The 15947-nt window shown below is 39.2% G+C and overlaps 1 protein-coding gene across 6 annotated transcripts in view; it reads left to right on the top strand.

Moving 5' to 3' along the window:
• LOC6541715 (angiopoietin-2) overlaps positions 1-15947 on the top strand; it is a 93444-nt gene that overhangs the window by 36300 nt on the left and 41197 nt on the right. For all 6 annotated transcript variants that reach the window (XM_026982826.1, XM_026982825.1, XM_026982827.1 and 3 more), the window contains 2 exons: positions 8148-8279; positions 8331-8518. In XM_026982826.1, coding sequence (XP_026838627.1) covers positions 8148-8279; positions 8331-8518 — 320 coding nt within the window. The remainder of the gene's footprint in view (positions 1-8147; positions 8280-8330; positions 8519-15947) is intronic.

Raw genomic sequence — 15947 nt, 5'->3', positions numbered from 1 at the left:
GTTTGGTGGTCGTAAATAACATTATTGTCCAAGCCGTCCCTATGTTAAGACTTATGTGGGCTTGTTCTCCATTTTGCCTATTTTTGTCCTTTGCCGTTCCCCAAAATCAATTTATCGTTTTTTAAGATGTTCGGGAAGATTTGTTACTTACTATTTTTATGTGTTGTGTGAAGATATGTAATTAGATATAGTTGAGTAAGTATTTCCAGATGGTTTTGTAGCCGCCAGGCCAAGCTGATTCCAATAATTTGTTGCATACTTGCTTCGTCTGGGTCGGAAATACGCGGCTCTGCCGTATCCACTACAGTTATGGTCTTAATGTCATGAGGTTTTGTTATGTTTATTCGGCATATTGTCCCATTGATGAATATGGAGCAGTTGACTTAGCTCATAATAAGTTATCCATTCATCCATGTGCAGTTGGAAGTTACGTTAATTTTTACTGCGTTAAGGACAAATAAAAGTCCTTTCATAGGGCTGTAAATTTACGTTTGTGTTGTGGCCTTTACAAAAGAATACATTGGATTTGCACTTTGCAGCTAATTGTTTTGTTTTTTTTTTTTTTTTTAAATCTAACAATTGAACGCAACAGGCGTAGTTTAGCAAACAAAAAGTACGGCGGGGGCAGATGGGATTGGGCAGAACGTGACTAGCACAAAATATGCCTTAACAAGAATAAAGTCCAATGAAATGCAAAACTGCATTGTTACGTTACAGAGCGATTACGTTATATATTATATAAATTGAGTGAGACAAGCACACAAATTAATCTGAGTAAGGCGCACGTACTTTATAGCGAGCAGCCCAAAAAATACAGTTTCGTTACATCTGGCGCTCAAAACGAGATTGCCCCGGCAGTATATACAAAAGCGGGATGCCTCAAGAGGATTTCGCATAAGAAAGGCATTTAATGAATACTACGCCGGGACGAAAAATGATCAGAGGCTCGCAAAAATCTGTACAAAAATCTGCCCGACAGACCAAATTTAAAAATTGTAGGGAACGCTTCCCTTATAAAATCGTAATTATTAAAGATTCACACAGAGTGGTAAATAATCTGAAAACAAAGGGAGGAGTGCAACTCATTCGTCGACGAGTGTCAAGTGGGCAGCCCAACAGTCACAATCGTTCCTATAATAATAGGATAACAGCTCGAATTAGCTACCGTTTACAAATGAACTTTACACATAAACTTTTATTGAATATAAATACGAATATATTATTAAAATCTGGAAAAATAGTAGCAAACGATGAGCTCTATGTATTTGTCAGCTTTAAGCTGATGATAGGGACTCTTCTATTATTTTGAAAATATCGTCTGGTGCAAATATTGCGAATGTTTTATTCGGTTTCAGGATTGTTTGGAGGGTGTTTGTAACGGAGTCGAAAGTATGTACGGGTTCTGTGATTATGTGTCTTACTTATGGATAAATGGTGTTTCTACTTGTCTCACAGTTGCTGATCCGGTACGGAATATTATTTGGCAATTGAAGTGATTTAATGGTTGCGAAGCGATGGGTATAATTTGTGGGTCTTCGTTTATGTTTAAGTTTGACTCAATTCTGCTGAGTGCCTCAGCAACTACGTTTTGCGACCCTTTTTTGTATACGACTTCGTAGTCGTAAGCGGCCAGGATAGTTTTCCATCGAAGTAGTTTTGGATTCTGGCCTTTCAGATTTTCTAGCCAGATTCAGGGCTTATGGTCTGTGACTATTTTGAATCTACGCCCGAAGAGGTATGGTCTGAAATGACCTACAGACCAAATGATGGCTAGCATTTCTTTCTCTATCGTAGAATAGCGGATTTCCGTGTCCGATAGTGTTCTGCTAGAAAAAGATATGGGTCTGTCATTAGTGTCTGGGCCTTGTGACAACACAGAGCCTATCGCATAATTACTTGCGGTGTGGTCAGCGTGAACGGTTTATTGAAATCAGGGTATATGAGTGTGGGATCACTCACAAAGAAGATCTTTCGACGTTTCGAATGCTTGTTTAAATTCATCGTCTATTATTATAGATTTCTTCCCTTTTAACTGTCTCGTTATGGGTTAAGTTATTTTCGCGAAGTCCTTTATGAATTTCCTGTAATAACCCAATAATCCTAAAAATGATTTAATTTCCCTGGTTGTCTTTGGGCAGGGGAAGTCTTTGATGGTTTGAATCTTAAGTTTGGTTTGACTCCTTCCTGGGTTACGATATGCCCCAGGAAAACGATTTCCTTCCTTAAAAAGCTGTACTTGCTTGGTTGGATTTTTAGATTTGCGTTTTGGAGTTTTGTGAAAACCGATTTAATATCTGCTATATGTTTTTGGAGTGAGGGTGAGAATACTATTATATCGTCGAGATAGACGAGACAGACGTTACCGACCAAGTCACCTAAAACGTTGTCCATAACGCGTTGGAACGTGGCAGGGGCGTTCTTAAGGCCGAAGGGCATTCTCGTGAACTCGTAATGCCCATTTTCGACGGTGAATGCCGTCTTGCTCGCGTCGCGTGGGTTCATTTGAATTTGGTGAAAGCCACTTGCTAAGTCTATCGTTGTAAAATACATGGTCTTTCCTATGCTGTCTAGTATATCTGTAATGTTCGGGATAGGGTATCTATCAGAGACAGTCTTCTCATTTAATTTCCGAAAATCGATTACCAAGCGCTACTTTTTTTCGCCTATGATGTCACTTTTCTTAGGTACGATCCAGACGGTTGCATGGTTGATGTTTTGTTCGAGCATTTTTGAAATTTGCTTTCGAACTTCGTCTTTATGTACAAATAAGTTACGGTACGGTTTTGTATGAATCGGTGTATTTTCTGTTGTTGGTATAGAGTGTTTGATGGCGTTAGAGAACGTTAGTTGGTTATTTTCGTTGTGGAAAAGTCTTTTGAATGACTTGCATAGTTTGAGTATGTGTTGTTTCTCCTCGCTGTTGAGGTGTTCCGTCTGAATGTTTAATTGTTGGTCGTCCGGTCGTTCTGTATCTGTTGCCGTGGACATGCAGTTTAAATATTGGTGGGTTCGTGGAGAGAACTCTTCTGCCTGTAACGGTTCCTCGAGGTAAAGTGTTTGGATCTGGTCTGAGTTATTGCAGACTTCGAAATAGGCGGATCCTGCGTTTGCGGTGTATAAACCGCCTGTTATGGATATTTGATTATCCAAATTTGTGGTTTCGCATATAAAGTATCCCTGCATGAAGTTTACTGGGAGCGGAAGTAGCATTTTGGTATTTTGTGGCAGGTTATGTAATGTGTCTACAGGGTTTGCCCTTGTGAGGATTGGGATGGCGGTTTCTGGTGTTTCTAGTATGGATTCGGCAAAGTTTATTTTTGCAATTAGGCTAGATAGGATATCCATGCCTAGGAGACCATTGAAGTGGGGGTGGAAATCAAATAATAAGAACTTATAATTGATCATTTTTCCGAATTGTTTGAAATTTAATTTATCTGTATATTCCCGAATTTTGAATGTACTGAGGACAGTGTGGATATTGATATCTGAGGTTAGTTTTTTAATATGATCTTCATTAATAAGTGCTGGATTTATGAAAGAGTAAGTAGATCCTGTGTCTATAAGGAATTTGAGAGGGTTTGACACCATAGAGTTTGGTGATAAGAAAACAAATGGCAAGGAAGATCCGTGAGTCTTCTTGCTTATGTATCCGACTGGCTTCCCGCGGCTTCTACTAGAAAATTTGCATCATCGTTGATGTTACATAGCGGAGCGCTTGGATTATGGTTGTTCCTGTTTTGGTGACTTAGGGTCTGATCTGGTTGGTCGTTATTGTGGAAGGGGTTCCTGCCCAGAGTTTTTCTATCTTGTCGACCATTACTATCGTTATGGGAATTATTTTGACGTGTGAAGCGTCTATTATTATTGTTGTTAAAATTTTGTTGTCTCTGCATAAAGCGGCTATTATTGTCATTGTTGGTGTTATCATGTCGGGTGTTATCATGACGAGCGTTGTTGCCGTTATTATAGTTCTGTTGTCGTGGCGACTGTTGTAGTCACTATTAGTTGGTTGTCCTTTCGCGTCGTCGGTTTTCTTGGTGTTTGTTCAGGCTTCTAGAGAAGTTTAATTCAATCTGTCCGTACTCGTATGCTTTCTCGATTGTCTCTGGCCTTTGATACCTAATGGCTGACCTAAGTGGGTCCTTTAATCCAACTAAAAATGCATTTAGGCAGAATCTGTCGTATTGGTCACGTTTGGCCGCGAGAGACTGTCCACTAGGGTCTGCTTCTCTGGCGAGTGACATTAGTTCGCTTCTTATTTTTGCGGTTGAGTAATATAATTTCCCCATAGTGAGTCCGTCCGGAAAATTGTGTAGCTCTCTAACAAGCATTTCTTCTGTTTTCTTGCTAGAGTATAGTCTCTTGAGGTTTGCTTTGATGTCATCCCAACTAAGGAGTACATCGCAGACATTCAGCGCTTCATCTGCCCTGCCTTTAATTTTGTCACAGATAGTTCCAAGTAAGTACTGTCCGCATGTTGCTTGGCCCACTGACGAGGCTAACAAAAGTAGCTGATCTACTCTGTCTATAAATCTATCAAGATTGTCAGGTGGGCCTTCGTAAGTTGGTAGTTGATGTACAAGGGTTAGTAGTTGTTGTAGATTAAGGTTTGTGTTTATTGAAGAATTGCTAACGGTGGGACTTAGTGGCCCTGATGCGTTACCGGAATCCATAGCGTTGGTGGGATTATTGTTTTGGGATGGAACCGACTGGTCTTTCTCTTTTGTTCCTGTCGCTTCCCTTATCTCAGATAGACCTGATCCGCTCCTTAACCCTAATCTGCCCCTAACTGTGTTACCGGTTTTGGCTTTTTTCCTTAACATTTACGTGTATTTTGTTTGCAAGTAATGTGCATGTGTATATAAAATAATAATAATATGTGAGGTGTAAATAGGTAAATTAATAATATGTATGTGTTTTTTGTTCTCTTTTTTTTTTTGTACAGGGAAAATTTTGGGTGTTTGTTTGTTTTGTATTGTTTTCGTTTGTACGTTAATGTAGTAATATATTGTATTATATTTTGTGATACTATGTATATGTATCTATGTTTAGATGTGTATTATAATATGTGTGTATTCTTTCGAAAATAAAAGAGAACCTGTATGTGTGTGTCTGTTACGCAGTTTCCTCTTTTCCTTGTTTCCCGGTGTTTAGTGTTGATTGTATGTCATTCGTGTAGTGTTGCTGTGTTTACTTCCACCTTTGTAGTTTTTTTTTTTTGTTTTCGACTTTAACTGTAATGCATAAATTAAATAAGTATTCAATAGAGTGTAATTTAGAGGTTAGTGAACATGTGACAATAGACGTTAAGATGTTTGTGGATTGTTTTCTCTTATTTTTGTTGTTCTTTTTATATACATATGTATATTTCTTGAATTATTTGTATTGCTTTTATTTATTTTTTTTTTTTGAAGTGGTTCTATTCTCGCAGTGCGTGGGGTGCAAAAAGAATTCAACAGTGTACAGCGAACACGGCGTCAACCGTCGCGACGCCACTCTGGCGCGACATCAGCTCTTGGCGGCAGCCAATGTACAGTGATGCGTCGCATACACATACATGCTTACTTGATCTTGCCGAAGGAAAGTGTATTACTGTGTCAAATTTTAATTTTATTTATTTTTTTTTTCCTTTATATGTAAAATAAATTTGGGTTCATGTAAATTGATAAGTGAAAACGATCCCGGTGCCTTAACAGCGATTGTTGTACACATATTCGGTCGTTAATCACACAACTCACATTTATTTAAATTATTTCACTGTGCGGAGGATCCCGTTGCTTTGGCGGCGACTGATGTACATATATATTCACTTCTTGCGCAGCGAGTTCTGGTCACAATGAAGTCTAATATTTGGCTTATTTAGTTCTTCACCACTTCCTGCGCAGCGAGTTCTAGTCACAATGAAGTCTAATATTCGACTGATCTAGCTCTTTACCACTTCTTTTTTTAAAACAACTCGCAGTCAGCGACAGCGGCGCCAGCCTATCGCCGCGCAAAACAGTTGTTCTCAGAACTATGTTAAAACTCGCAGTCAGCGACAGCGGCGCCAGCCTATCGCCGCGTAAAACAGTTGTTCTCAGAACTACAGAACTACAACAACCATTCGCAATGCAAAGATGGGCTGATGCAATATTCCCATAGTGATGAAATTACTATTCTGGTGAAATAACCAAAAAGCATACCAACCACATACAAACGGTCACCACGCACAGCAGTTTGATATGTCAAATTTTCTTTTTTTTTTTATTGGTATCATTTTATGAGTTGGGGTGTATGGATGATCCCGGTGCCTTATCAGCGATTGATGTACACTTATACGGTCATCACACGCAGCAACTTGTTGGTATAATTGTTGTAAATTGTCCCGCACAAGCGATCCCGGTGCCTTATCAGAGATTGATGTACACATATACGGTCGCCTGTGAAGCAATTTGAACTTGGTTTTGTTTGTTTCTTTTGCTTTGGACGTCATTATGATTCAATAACTTTTTACTTAATTTATTATTTCACCACTCACTACTAAAATCCCCACAACCACTGCCGTCACAGGTTCATCACCTCTTTAGAATTAGAACGATAAGCGTAGTGGGCATTGTTAATCCCTTGTCCGTAGTCCGGCTACGCCAGTTACAATCCTGTGGCCGGGGGAGGAAAAGCTTTCAAAAACAATTGTGTAGTTCGGGGTATGGAACGAGAGTAAATCTCTTTATTACAAAAATTGTATGCTTAGGCAAAATGTCTCTTCGGCCGAGTTCGTGTTGGCGATGTTCGTTAAAACTCCTCGGCTCTGGATTTGTTGCCGGGTCGGTGTTTTTTCCCTGTGGCCGGGGAGAGGGGCATGTTAACTTCTGCGAACCAGCAATAAGAACGCCTCCATAAATCGAAGGTACGACTCGAGATCGGTGCCGAACTGGCAGTATACAAAGCATAGAAAAATTGAGCCAAAAAATCCGAAAAAATCCTTAATCCGTGAGACAGCACATTGGGCTTCCCAGAGTGCTCCTAGAAGAGTGGGAACAGGCTACCAGACTCCAGAATTCGCGCTACCAAGTTATTATAGCAGCCCCTCGACCACATTTCGCTTTTGTGAAGTTAAATATGTTTATGCCTTCACTGCGCCCTTGGTAAGACTGCTGCATACACTGGGCAGTCTAACGTCACATTAACTGTGCCGACCATGGCTTTTCAAGTCGTATGGCCTTTAAAAATGGTGCCATGTCCATCCTGTGCGCAAAATTATTTTTAAATAGATTGCTTTTAACGTCTGCTGGCGTAGTTGCTGTGTCAACTTTTCTAACAATGACTTTAGGTTTCTGACTCCAGGCGCACTTGACCAAACATCCGGTTTGCGACCACCTTCTTTATCTCGTTCGACGAGGGCTACGTATGTTCGCACCACCACGCGCAAGCCCTCTCAACTCGTAAACTTAATAACTAAGCAACGTGGCCATCTCGTTGCGCACTTTGACTTGACTTCCTTCTTAGAGACGTTTGGGTGCTTGCTGTGGACCACAGCCTACCAGGTCTCTCGTGACTTTCGTCGCCCGGTCTAGGAGCTGCCGAAACCACGGGCAAGCGTGGGTATGTAGATGTATACCCAGCAGGCGTTCCTGTCGTACTTTGCGAGACAGCGATCGCACAGTGCAGTTAATGTGCATACAAAAAGAACACCACACATCACTACGAAACACACATGAAAGAGAGAGTAAGCAAAACAAAAAAACTAAAAAACTCAAAAGGCTTAATACATATTTAAAATTGTGCTCAAATTATAAAAGATTCACTTGCGAAGCGAACGGAGTTTTAATTAATATGTATACAAAAAGAATTATTAAAGAATTTATTAAGACCCACCGCTGACTTTGGCAAAGCGGAAATACGGAGCACAGAAAAATAACACGGCCGTTTGCTTTGGAGTCAGAAGACAATAAAATATTATTCATTTCCCTTAACTTAATATCGGATATCTAAATTATAGGCAAAGATGGGGGCAAAGATGTTGTTAGCCGGCATTTGAAGTTTCTTATCCAGATATAGAGTATAAAAATAAGAATATCCGAATGAGTAAATTAAATAACAAATATGTGCAAAGCTTACAATATTATTTATTCTTGTATTTATTCACAATTTATATATTTTAATTTAAGGGATTTTCCTGTGTAGACATTTTAAATGCTGGAATGAAACAATCAGGAGTATTTTATTTACAAATTCGTGGTACAACGTATTGGTTTTTAAAGGTATACTGCGATCAAGAAACAACGGATGGAGGTTGGACGGTAAGTAATTACTTACGGCTACCACATTCATATCAACATCGATGATTTTAGGTAATTCAAAGGCGCGACGATTTTAAGGACTCCCGTGAAAACTTCAATAGAGATTGGGCTGATTACAAAAATGGATTCGGTGAACCAAGCAAAGACTTTTGGCTTGGTAATGAGAACATATATATGTTGACAAATAACGAGGAATATTCATTACGTGTAGAACTAGAAGACTTCGAAGGCAACAAACGGTAAGATATTTAAGTTCTGCACACTGTGGCTGAGTTCTAGTTAAAGTCGTTAAAGTCTTGCTATCGTCCCTGAACTTTTATTTATTAACTATATAGTCTGTTTGCTTGAGGCGGTCCTGCTTTAATCTTTATTTGTGTTATACAATGTTCGTCACCTAAATTTACAAATATTCGTTAACTAAATTGTAATATTGTATTAAAATAATTTTTAAATGGAGATTAGGCATGCAACTGTCATGTCCACACTTTTAAAAATTGTTTTGAGTTCGTTTCATTTGTATACCCGTTACTCGTAGAGTCAAAGTGTATACTAGATTCGTTGAAAAAGTATGCAACAGGTAGAAGGTATCGTTTCCGACCATTTAAATTATATACATATATATATATATTATATGTATATATTCTTGATCGTGATCAATTGACTGATCGACTCAGGCCGTCTGTTCGTATGTGCGTATAAAAGTATGTCTAGATCTCAGGAACTATAACAGCTAGAAAGTTGAGACTTGACATGCAGATTCCAGAGTCATAGACGCAGCGCAAGTTTTTTAGTTCTAAATGTTACAACACCCACAAATGCTGGCACGCCCACACTTTTGACAAATGTTTTAATATTTTTTTTTGTGTTGTTAGCATTGTAAAATTCTATTGTTTTCCAAAAACAAACCTTTTTGCCATGTCCACTTTAACGCCCAAAAACCTCCCAAAACTGTTACGACCGCACTTTTGAAAAAGCTTTAATTTTTAGGTGAGGAACGGATATCTGATCTCGACTATATCATTCTCTCTTGATTTTATTTTAATTTTTTTCCAGTTTTTATCGATCGCACTTCCACTTGCTGAGTATTTGATAGTCGGGGAACTGGACAATAGAGTTCTCTCTTATTTTGGGATGACTACGCTTATTTTCGAATTCTCTATAGCACGCGAGTTTTACTGATATTTTTGCATACGACGCCAATAATTCGAGCGGTACACTTAAAGTAACCCCCATTATCCCGATTCTGAGCAGTGCCGGTAACAACGTGTACTGTATTACCTCGTACATCCATCAGCTGGTTCCAATCGAATATCCTAGTATTCTATTCACCCGTGATATGCTGCATTATTATTAATTGGCGCCATCGTGTCGGCCGGCAAGCTAGCTGGCCATCTGTATCTAAGAACTTTTTGACAATATCAGAAGCTTAGGCCAACTAATCCCTCACGCACACTGTTTTCTTAAATATTTTCTGTTTTTGCTAGATATCAAAAATATGCTATTGCAAATGGAACAGGTTGACGACAATAGATTTTGAGGCCCTGTTTCTGCAAAAGTAGTGGAACTCCTACTTTCTCTACTTTTTCTGTCATCGCACTTCAATCAATTTAAGTGGCTAGATTATTCATATTTCAGTCGATATAAATAGTAATGTCGAATTAAAGCATTTCTTGATTCAGTAAAATTTGCCTTTTTTAAGGCGTGTTTTAATACCACAAGCCGCAAGCTGTGTCCCGTTTGTAGAGCTACAATGGAATTAACAGAAACAGGAGACAGAAAAACAGATCAAGTTCCAACAGAAATTCCCTGAGACAATCCGGTAATATAAACACCAAAGCTAGTTTCCATTTAGACGCATTCGTTCTAAGTCAAGATACGATACGAGCCAAATTATGAATAAAATTGAGATATACAGGCAAGGGTTTCCTTTCAGTTGACGACTTTCTTTAACAAGGCGAAGCATTGACTAGACAAACGCTAGTAGGGAATTTCAGTTTGCTGGCCCGATATTCGAGCAACATGTTTGACTGCGGGGCAGCAGAGGTTTGGTTTTGTAGGTACCTTAAGGCTGTACCAATCATAATTTGGATTGACTTGTGCGGGACTTTAAGGACGCAGTTTAAAGACGCACAGAAACACAATGAATCCTTTAATGAAGACTACCATGGTATCGCAGCAATCCATTCAGTAATCCACATAGTACGTTCAGTCGACTGCCGCCTTAAAGACAGACTTTTAACGAAAGAGAATCCCAATTTCAGGATCAACTTCATAAAAAAGATCCAGAAGTTGAAGAAATTGAGGCCATAAAGTTAAAAATTTGGAATTGTGACATAACAGGACAGAGATAACATGACTATGCGAGGGATCGCCGTGTTTTCTGCTATGGATGTGGAAAACCTGACATCTACCGGTCAAATAGTGGACATTGTCAGTCTTGAAAAAAGCTGGAGAGCCCTTGATGCTCGGGAAAGCAGTTTTCGCAAAACATATACATTGTCCGGAAAAAAAGGGGAACAACAAGTAACGATCAAGTTTTAGTTATCTTCGACGTAACTATTTCCCGGAGGTAAGCAACATTAAATACTTAGAAGAGTCCACTAACAGAACAGTCCGTCGCCGACATTATTTTGAGAAGTGGAAGCAATAGCGGGTTAGGAAGCTTCTTTGCCATGATTGGAAATACGCTGGATATTAGACAATATGCATTTATATATCAATTTTGGGCAGAACTGTTAGTGGTTGCTTACCTAGTCGGAACCTAGTCGGAACCCACACTCACACTTTTGAGAACTTTTTTATTATGTATACTCGTTACTCGAAGAGTAAAAGGGTATACTAGATACGGCAAAAAGTATGTAACAGGCAGAAGGAAGCGTTTCCGACCATATAAAGTATATATATTCTTGATCAGGATATGTCCGTCCTGTCTTTCACCTCGATCTCAGGAACTTCCAGAGACATAGACGCAGCGCAAGTTTGTTTCTAAATGTTATCACGCCCTAATTAACGCCCACAAACCGCGAAAAGCTGTCACTCCCACACGTTTGACAAATCTTTTGATATTTTTTATCTTTTTGTTGCTCTTTTAAAGTTATATTTAATTGCCAAAAAACGTTTTGCCATGCTCACTTTAGAGTTGGCGTTAGCGCCCACAAACCTCCCAAAACTTTTACGTCCACACTTTTGAAAAATGTTATATGTTTAGCTGAGAAACGGGTATCTGATAGACGGGGAAATCGACTATAGAGTTCTCTCTTATTTTGGGATGATTGCGCTTATTTTATAATTCCCTATAGCACGTGAGTTTTACTGATGTTTTTGCATACGACACCAACAATTCGAGTGGTACACTTAAAGAAACCCCTAGTATGCCGATTCTGAGCAGTGCCGGTAGCAACATGTGTTTATCAGCTAGTTCCAATCGAATACACTAGTATTCTTTTCACTCGTGATATGCTGTAGTATATATTATTAATGGCGCCCATCGTGTTGGCCAACCAGCAAATCGATTTATGTAGCGGCCATACAGATGGCCGAACTTTTTGACAATATCAGAAGCTTAGGCCTCCCTCACGCATTTTTTAAAAATATTTTATATATTTTTGCTTTATATTAAAAATATGCTATTGCAAATGGAACAGGTTGACGAACGTTTGTTTCAATAGATTTTGAGGCCCTGGTTCTGCAAAAGTAGGAGTTCCATGTCATTGCGCTTCGATCAATTTAAGTGGCTAGAGTATTCATATTTCAGTCGAGATAAATAGTAAAGTCGACTTAAAGCGAGTTTTGGTGTTAACTTCTCCACCTTTAAAATCGAATGTCCCCACTGGTTGCGGTCGTTGATCTGTTTGTCATTGGTGGTTCGGTTGATATGGAATTTTCTAACCTTCTTAATCAAGATGCGGATCGTTATTACGACGATTCCGGTGATTATAACGCAGGCCATCAGAATATCGGCTTTGTCAGAGGTCGTCTTTAACAGCTCTAGGGTTTTAGTATTCTTGACATTAAGTTCCTTGATCAATCCTAGTAATAGTTTCTCTTTTAGATTTTTAATTTTCATCTCGGTTTGATAGATTGCCGTCATAGATTGATGGTGTACGGTGTACTTGTTGGTGAAAACTTGTTCATCAATTTCTATTGTGGTATTGCTGAAGTTAATGACAAATGACCCATTAAGAGTTGACGTTGCTCCGTTGACTGAGATCTTGCCGCTGAACTTGTTGGATAGGATAACTCCGAGTGAGATTTCATCGATTGTGGGGATGTGTTGGTTGTTGATTCTAGTGCAGGTGGCAGGGCGACTTCTAAGGAGATTTAATAGGCAAGATGAATTACTAATGTCTATTATATTTTTATGTTTACAAATTGTATTTCATTATAGTTATATTATTTTGCAGTTTTTCCCTACATCTAATTACATTTTCGTTTTCTATTTTATTGGCCAATTTGTATTGGTTTAATTAGAATATCTTCGCATAGCCTGGTATCGGTTACACGGATTTTTACAATCCGTCCGTTACTTACTATGCTTACTTCTGCAATGTGCCATTTTTCCTCAAAAATTGTGTAAGGTAATTGATTCTGATCTAATATTCTTTTAAGTTCATTGATCTCCTAGTCTTCTAGTATTTGAGGATTGCTAATGTCTGCTTTTGTCCACTGTATGGCCTGATGAGATTATGAATTTCCTCTTTAAGCATTTGAATTTGAAACATTATTGTGGTGCTAAGATCCCCTTGAGCGTCTTCTTCATATTTTAGGCTGTTTATTAAATTTCTATTGGCCAGAGAGATTTTAATTATTTTGTCAATGACAAAAATAATTTAAGAATTAAGCTGGTTATTGTTTTAAGAATAACCTGGTTATTGTTGTTAGTTAGAGCTGAATTTATTATTTTTTTTAATTATTTCAAAATCTCTGCTATCGGGGACCCAGCCAGCCATTTCCAAGCACCTATTAGATCTACAGGGTGCGTTATGAAAGTAATGCGCATGGTTTCATTGTCACGTAACTACCTGTCGTAGCACGCTCGGACCTGTCTGAAAATTTGGGGCGGAGTCTCTCCTTTCCAACGCGCTCGGTCTCAGTTCCCTCTGAGCAATAGAAGTGGTAGGACGTGTCGTAGAGCGAAGTCATTTTTTCTGTTGTGTCACGGTGCGATGGAGCGTTCGCTGGAACAGCGGTACGCCATAAAGTTTTGTGTGCGACTTGGCAAAAATGCATCGGAAACTTATCAAATGCTTCGAGAGGCCTTTAAGGAGGAGTGCATTTCGAGATCTCAGTGTGGAAGGTGGCACAAGGCCTTCAAGGAGGGTCGAGAGGAGGTCACCGACGATCCACGTTCCGGACGTCCAACAACAGCACGAATTGATGAAAACGTTCGCCGTGTGCGAGAAACTTTGAGTTCAGACCGTCGGTTAAGCATCCGGGCAATCGCTGACATCCTAAACTTGTCAACATTTGCGGTACATGGAATAGTGACGGAGGATTTGCAAATGCGAAAGGTCAGTGCGAAGCTTGTGCCGAAGGTGTTGACGGAGGAGCAGAAAAACGTTCGAGTTTTGCGCTGTGAAGAATTGTTGGCCTTGTGCCACCTTCCACACTGAGATCTCGAAATGCACTCCTCCTTAAAGGCATTTTATGAGTTTCCGATGCATTTTTGCCAAGTCGCACACAAAACTTTATGGCGTACCGCTGTTCCAGCGAACGCTCCATCGCACCGTGACACAACAGAAAAAATGACTTCGCTCTACGACACGTCCTACCACTTCTATTGCTCCGCCCCAAATTTTCAGACAGGTCCGAGCGTGCCACGACAGGTAGTTACGTGACAATGAAACCATGCGCATTACTTTCATAACGCACCCTGTATATGTCTTTTCCTTATACTCCTGACTTTCAAGCTGTTGATTAGGTTTTTAGCAGTCCTGATTTTCTCTGTTATGAAGGGTAGAATTGGATCGCAAGTTATTAATTTTATTAAGGCTGTGTGGTTAATTTTATCGATGGTATTTTCATATTCATCTATGTCAATAATATGGATAAATCTAAAGATCCCTGTTTGAACCTTGGCTAGTCCAGTAGTCAGTGTCACAATTTCCGAATTAGTGTAGTCCGTTATCTGTACGTTCGCAGCACACACAGTGAGAAGGCTTTGTAAATGAGGGTGTTTAATTTCGAATGAGTTTTTTTATAAATAATTCACCCGCTTTCTGCTAGTACTGTAGTGCTTCTGTTTTTCTTGACAATTTCTTTTTTGTATCTGGCTGACATCTTGGTGCCTAATCTTTTGTTGTTTTGATACTTTTCTGCCAAAGAATAAATCGACCGGTTTCCTTTTTGTGTTTGAGTGTATTGAATAATTATACTTGACGACTGATCTCTCTATAAGGTCGTTTGATGAACTGTGTAATCATTTTTTATGATTATTTTGAATTTTCTCATTATATGTCATATATGAATTTTGTCATCTAATAATTTCTGAAAGGGATGAATGAAATCGTTCTATCTGACCGTTGGCTGAATCGTTGTTGTAGGATGGTGCTTTATAGACCTTTTTATTGAACTGATCTTGCAGCATCCGCATTATAGGATCTGATCCAAGGGATTTTTCGTTATCTATTATCACTTTTTCTGGAATACCAAAGTTTATTAATGTTTCTTTCAGGGGTTGCTTAATGTCTTGGGTTGCTCGTGAATTGTCTATTTTCTGTCTGTATGACCCCCTTGGCTTATTAAGTCTCATTGTCAGTAATGGAAAGATCCCATTGTAGAAACTTTGGCTTAATAAGTTAGATTGGAATGAGTCGATCCTGCATTTGAAAACAGCTTGGGATATGCTAAAAAGCACTCTGTCTCAACTGGATGATATATCGATTCCTCGGTTCCTGCATACCGACCCGATGTCACCGGTACAGTTTCCTTTGCCCAAGCATCCATGAGAGCTTGCGTTTATATTCGTAGGAAAACTGCCGAAGGTTATATATTATAATTCAAGACCAAAACGCTCCCAAGGCTTGAGTTATGTGCCGCTCACCTTCTCGCAGATCTCTGCAATAGAATCAAACCCTTATTATAAGTCCCTATAGAACGAATTGTATACTGGTCGGATTCTGAAGTTACTCTTCACTGAATTCGACCTCATCCACATTCATCGACATTCGTTTCGAACAGGGTAGCGGAGATTCAAGAATGGTCAGGAGAAGCTACAAGGTATGTTACCACAAAGCAAAACCCAGCACACGAAATTGGGCAGTCAATCTGGTTCACTGGACTATTCACTATTTATGAAGCACAAAGAGGAAAAGTGGCTCAAGAATGCACATTTCGAGCTGGACAATGAAGTCTTGCGTCAAGAAGACTGCAGTCGGATTGACCGCTGCTGTGAAAACTTCCGATTTTTTGGATGTCTCTGTCTGGATGTCTCAAGGGATTCTCTTCACCTTAAACTGCTTACAGTTTTCGCTTATTTGTTCCGCTTTATAAGAAAACGCAAAGACAAGAGAATAGTTTTCGAAGAAAATCTGTCACCGACTGAATACAATGAAGCTTTTCATAAAATTATCGAAATAGTTCAAAAGCACGAATATCAAATTGAAATGGAAAAGGTTCGTAAAGGCTCCAGGTTGGCTCCCAAGTCTTCAACGATTGAACCCATTCATT

Source organism: Drosophila erecta, unplaced genomic scaffold, assembly GCF_003286155.1.
Source record: "Drosophila erecta strain 14021-0224.00,06,07 unplaced genomic scaffold, DereRS2 tig00000219-arrow-pilon, whole genome shotgun sequence".
Lineage (NCBI taxonomy): Eukaryota > Metazoa > Arthropoda > Insecta > Diptera > Drosophilidae > Drosophila > Drosophila erecta.
The sequence above is the reverse complement of the archived record's forward strand: the minus strand, read 5'-3'. Positions and strand labels throughout refer to the sequence as shown.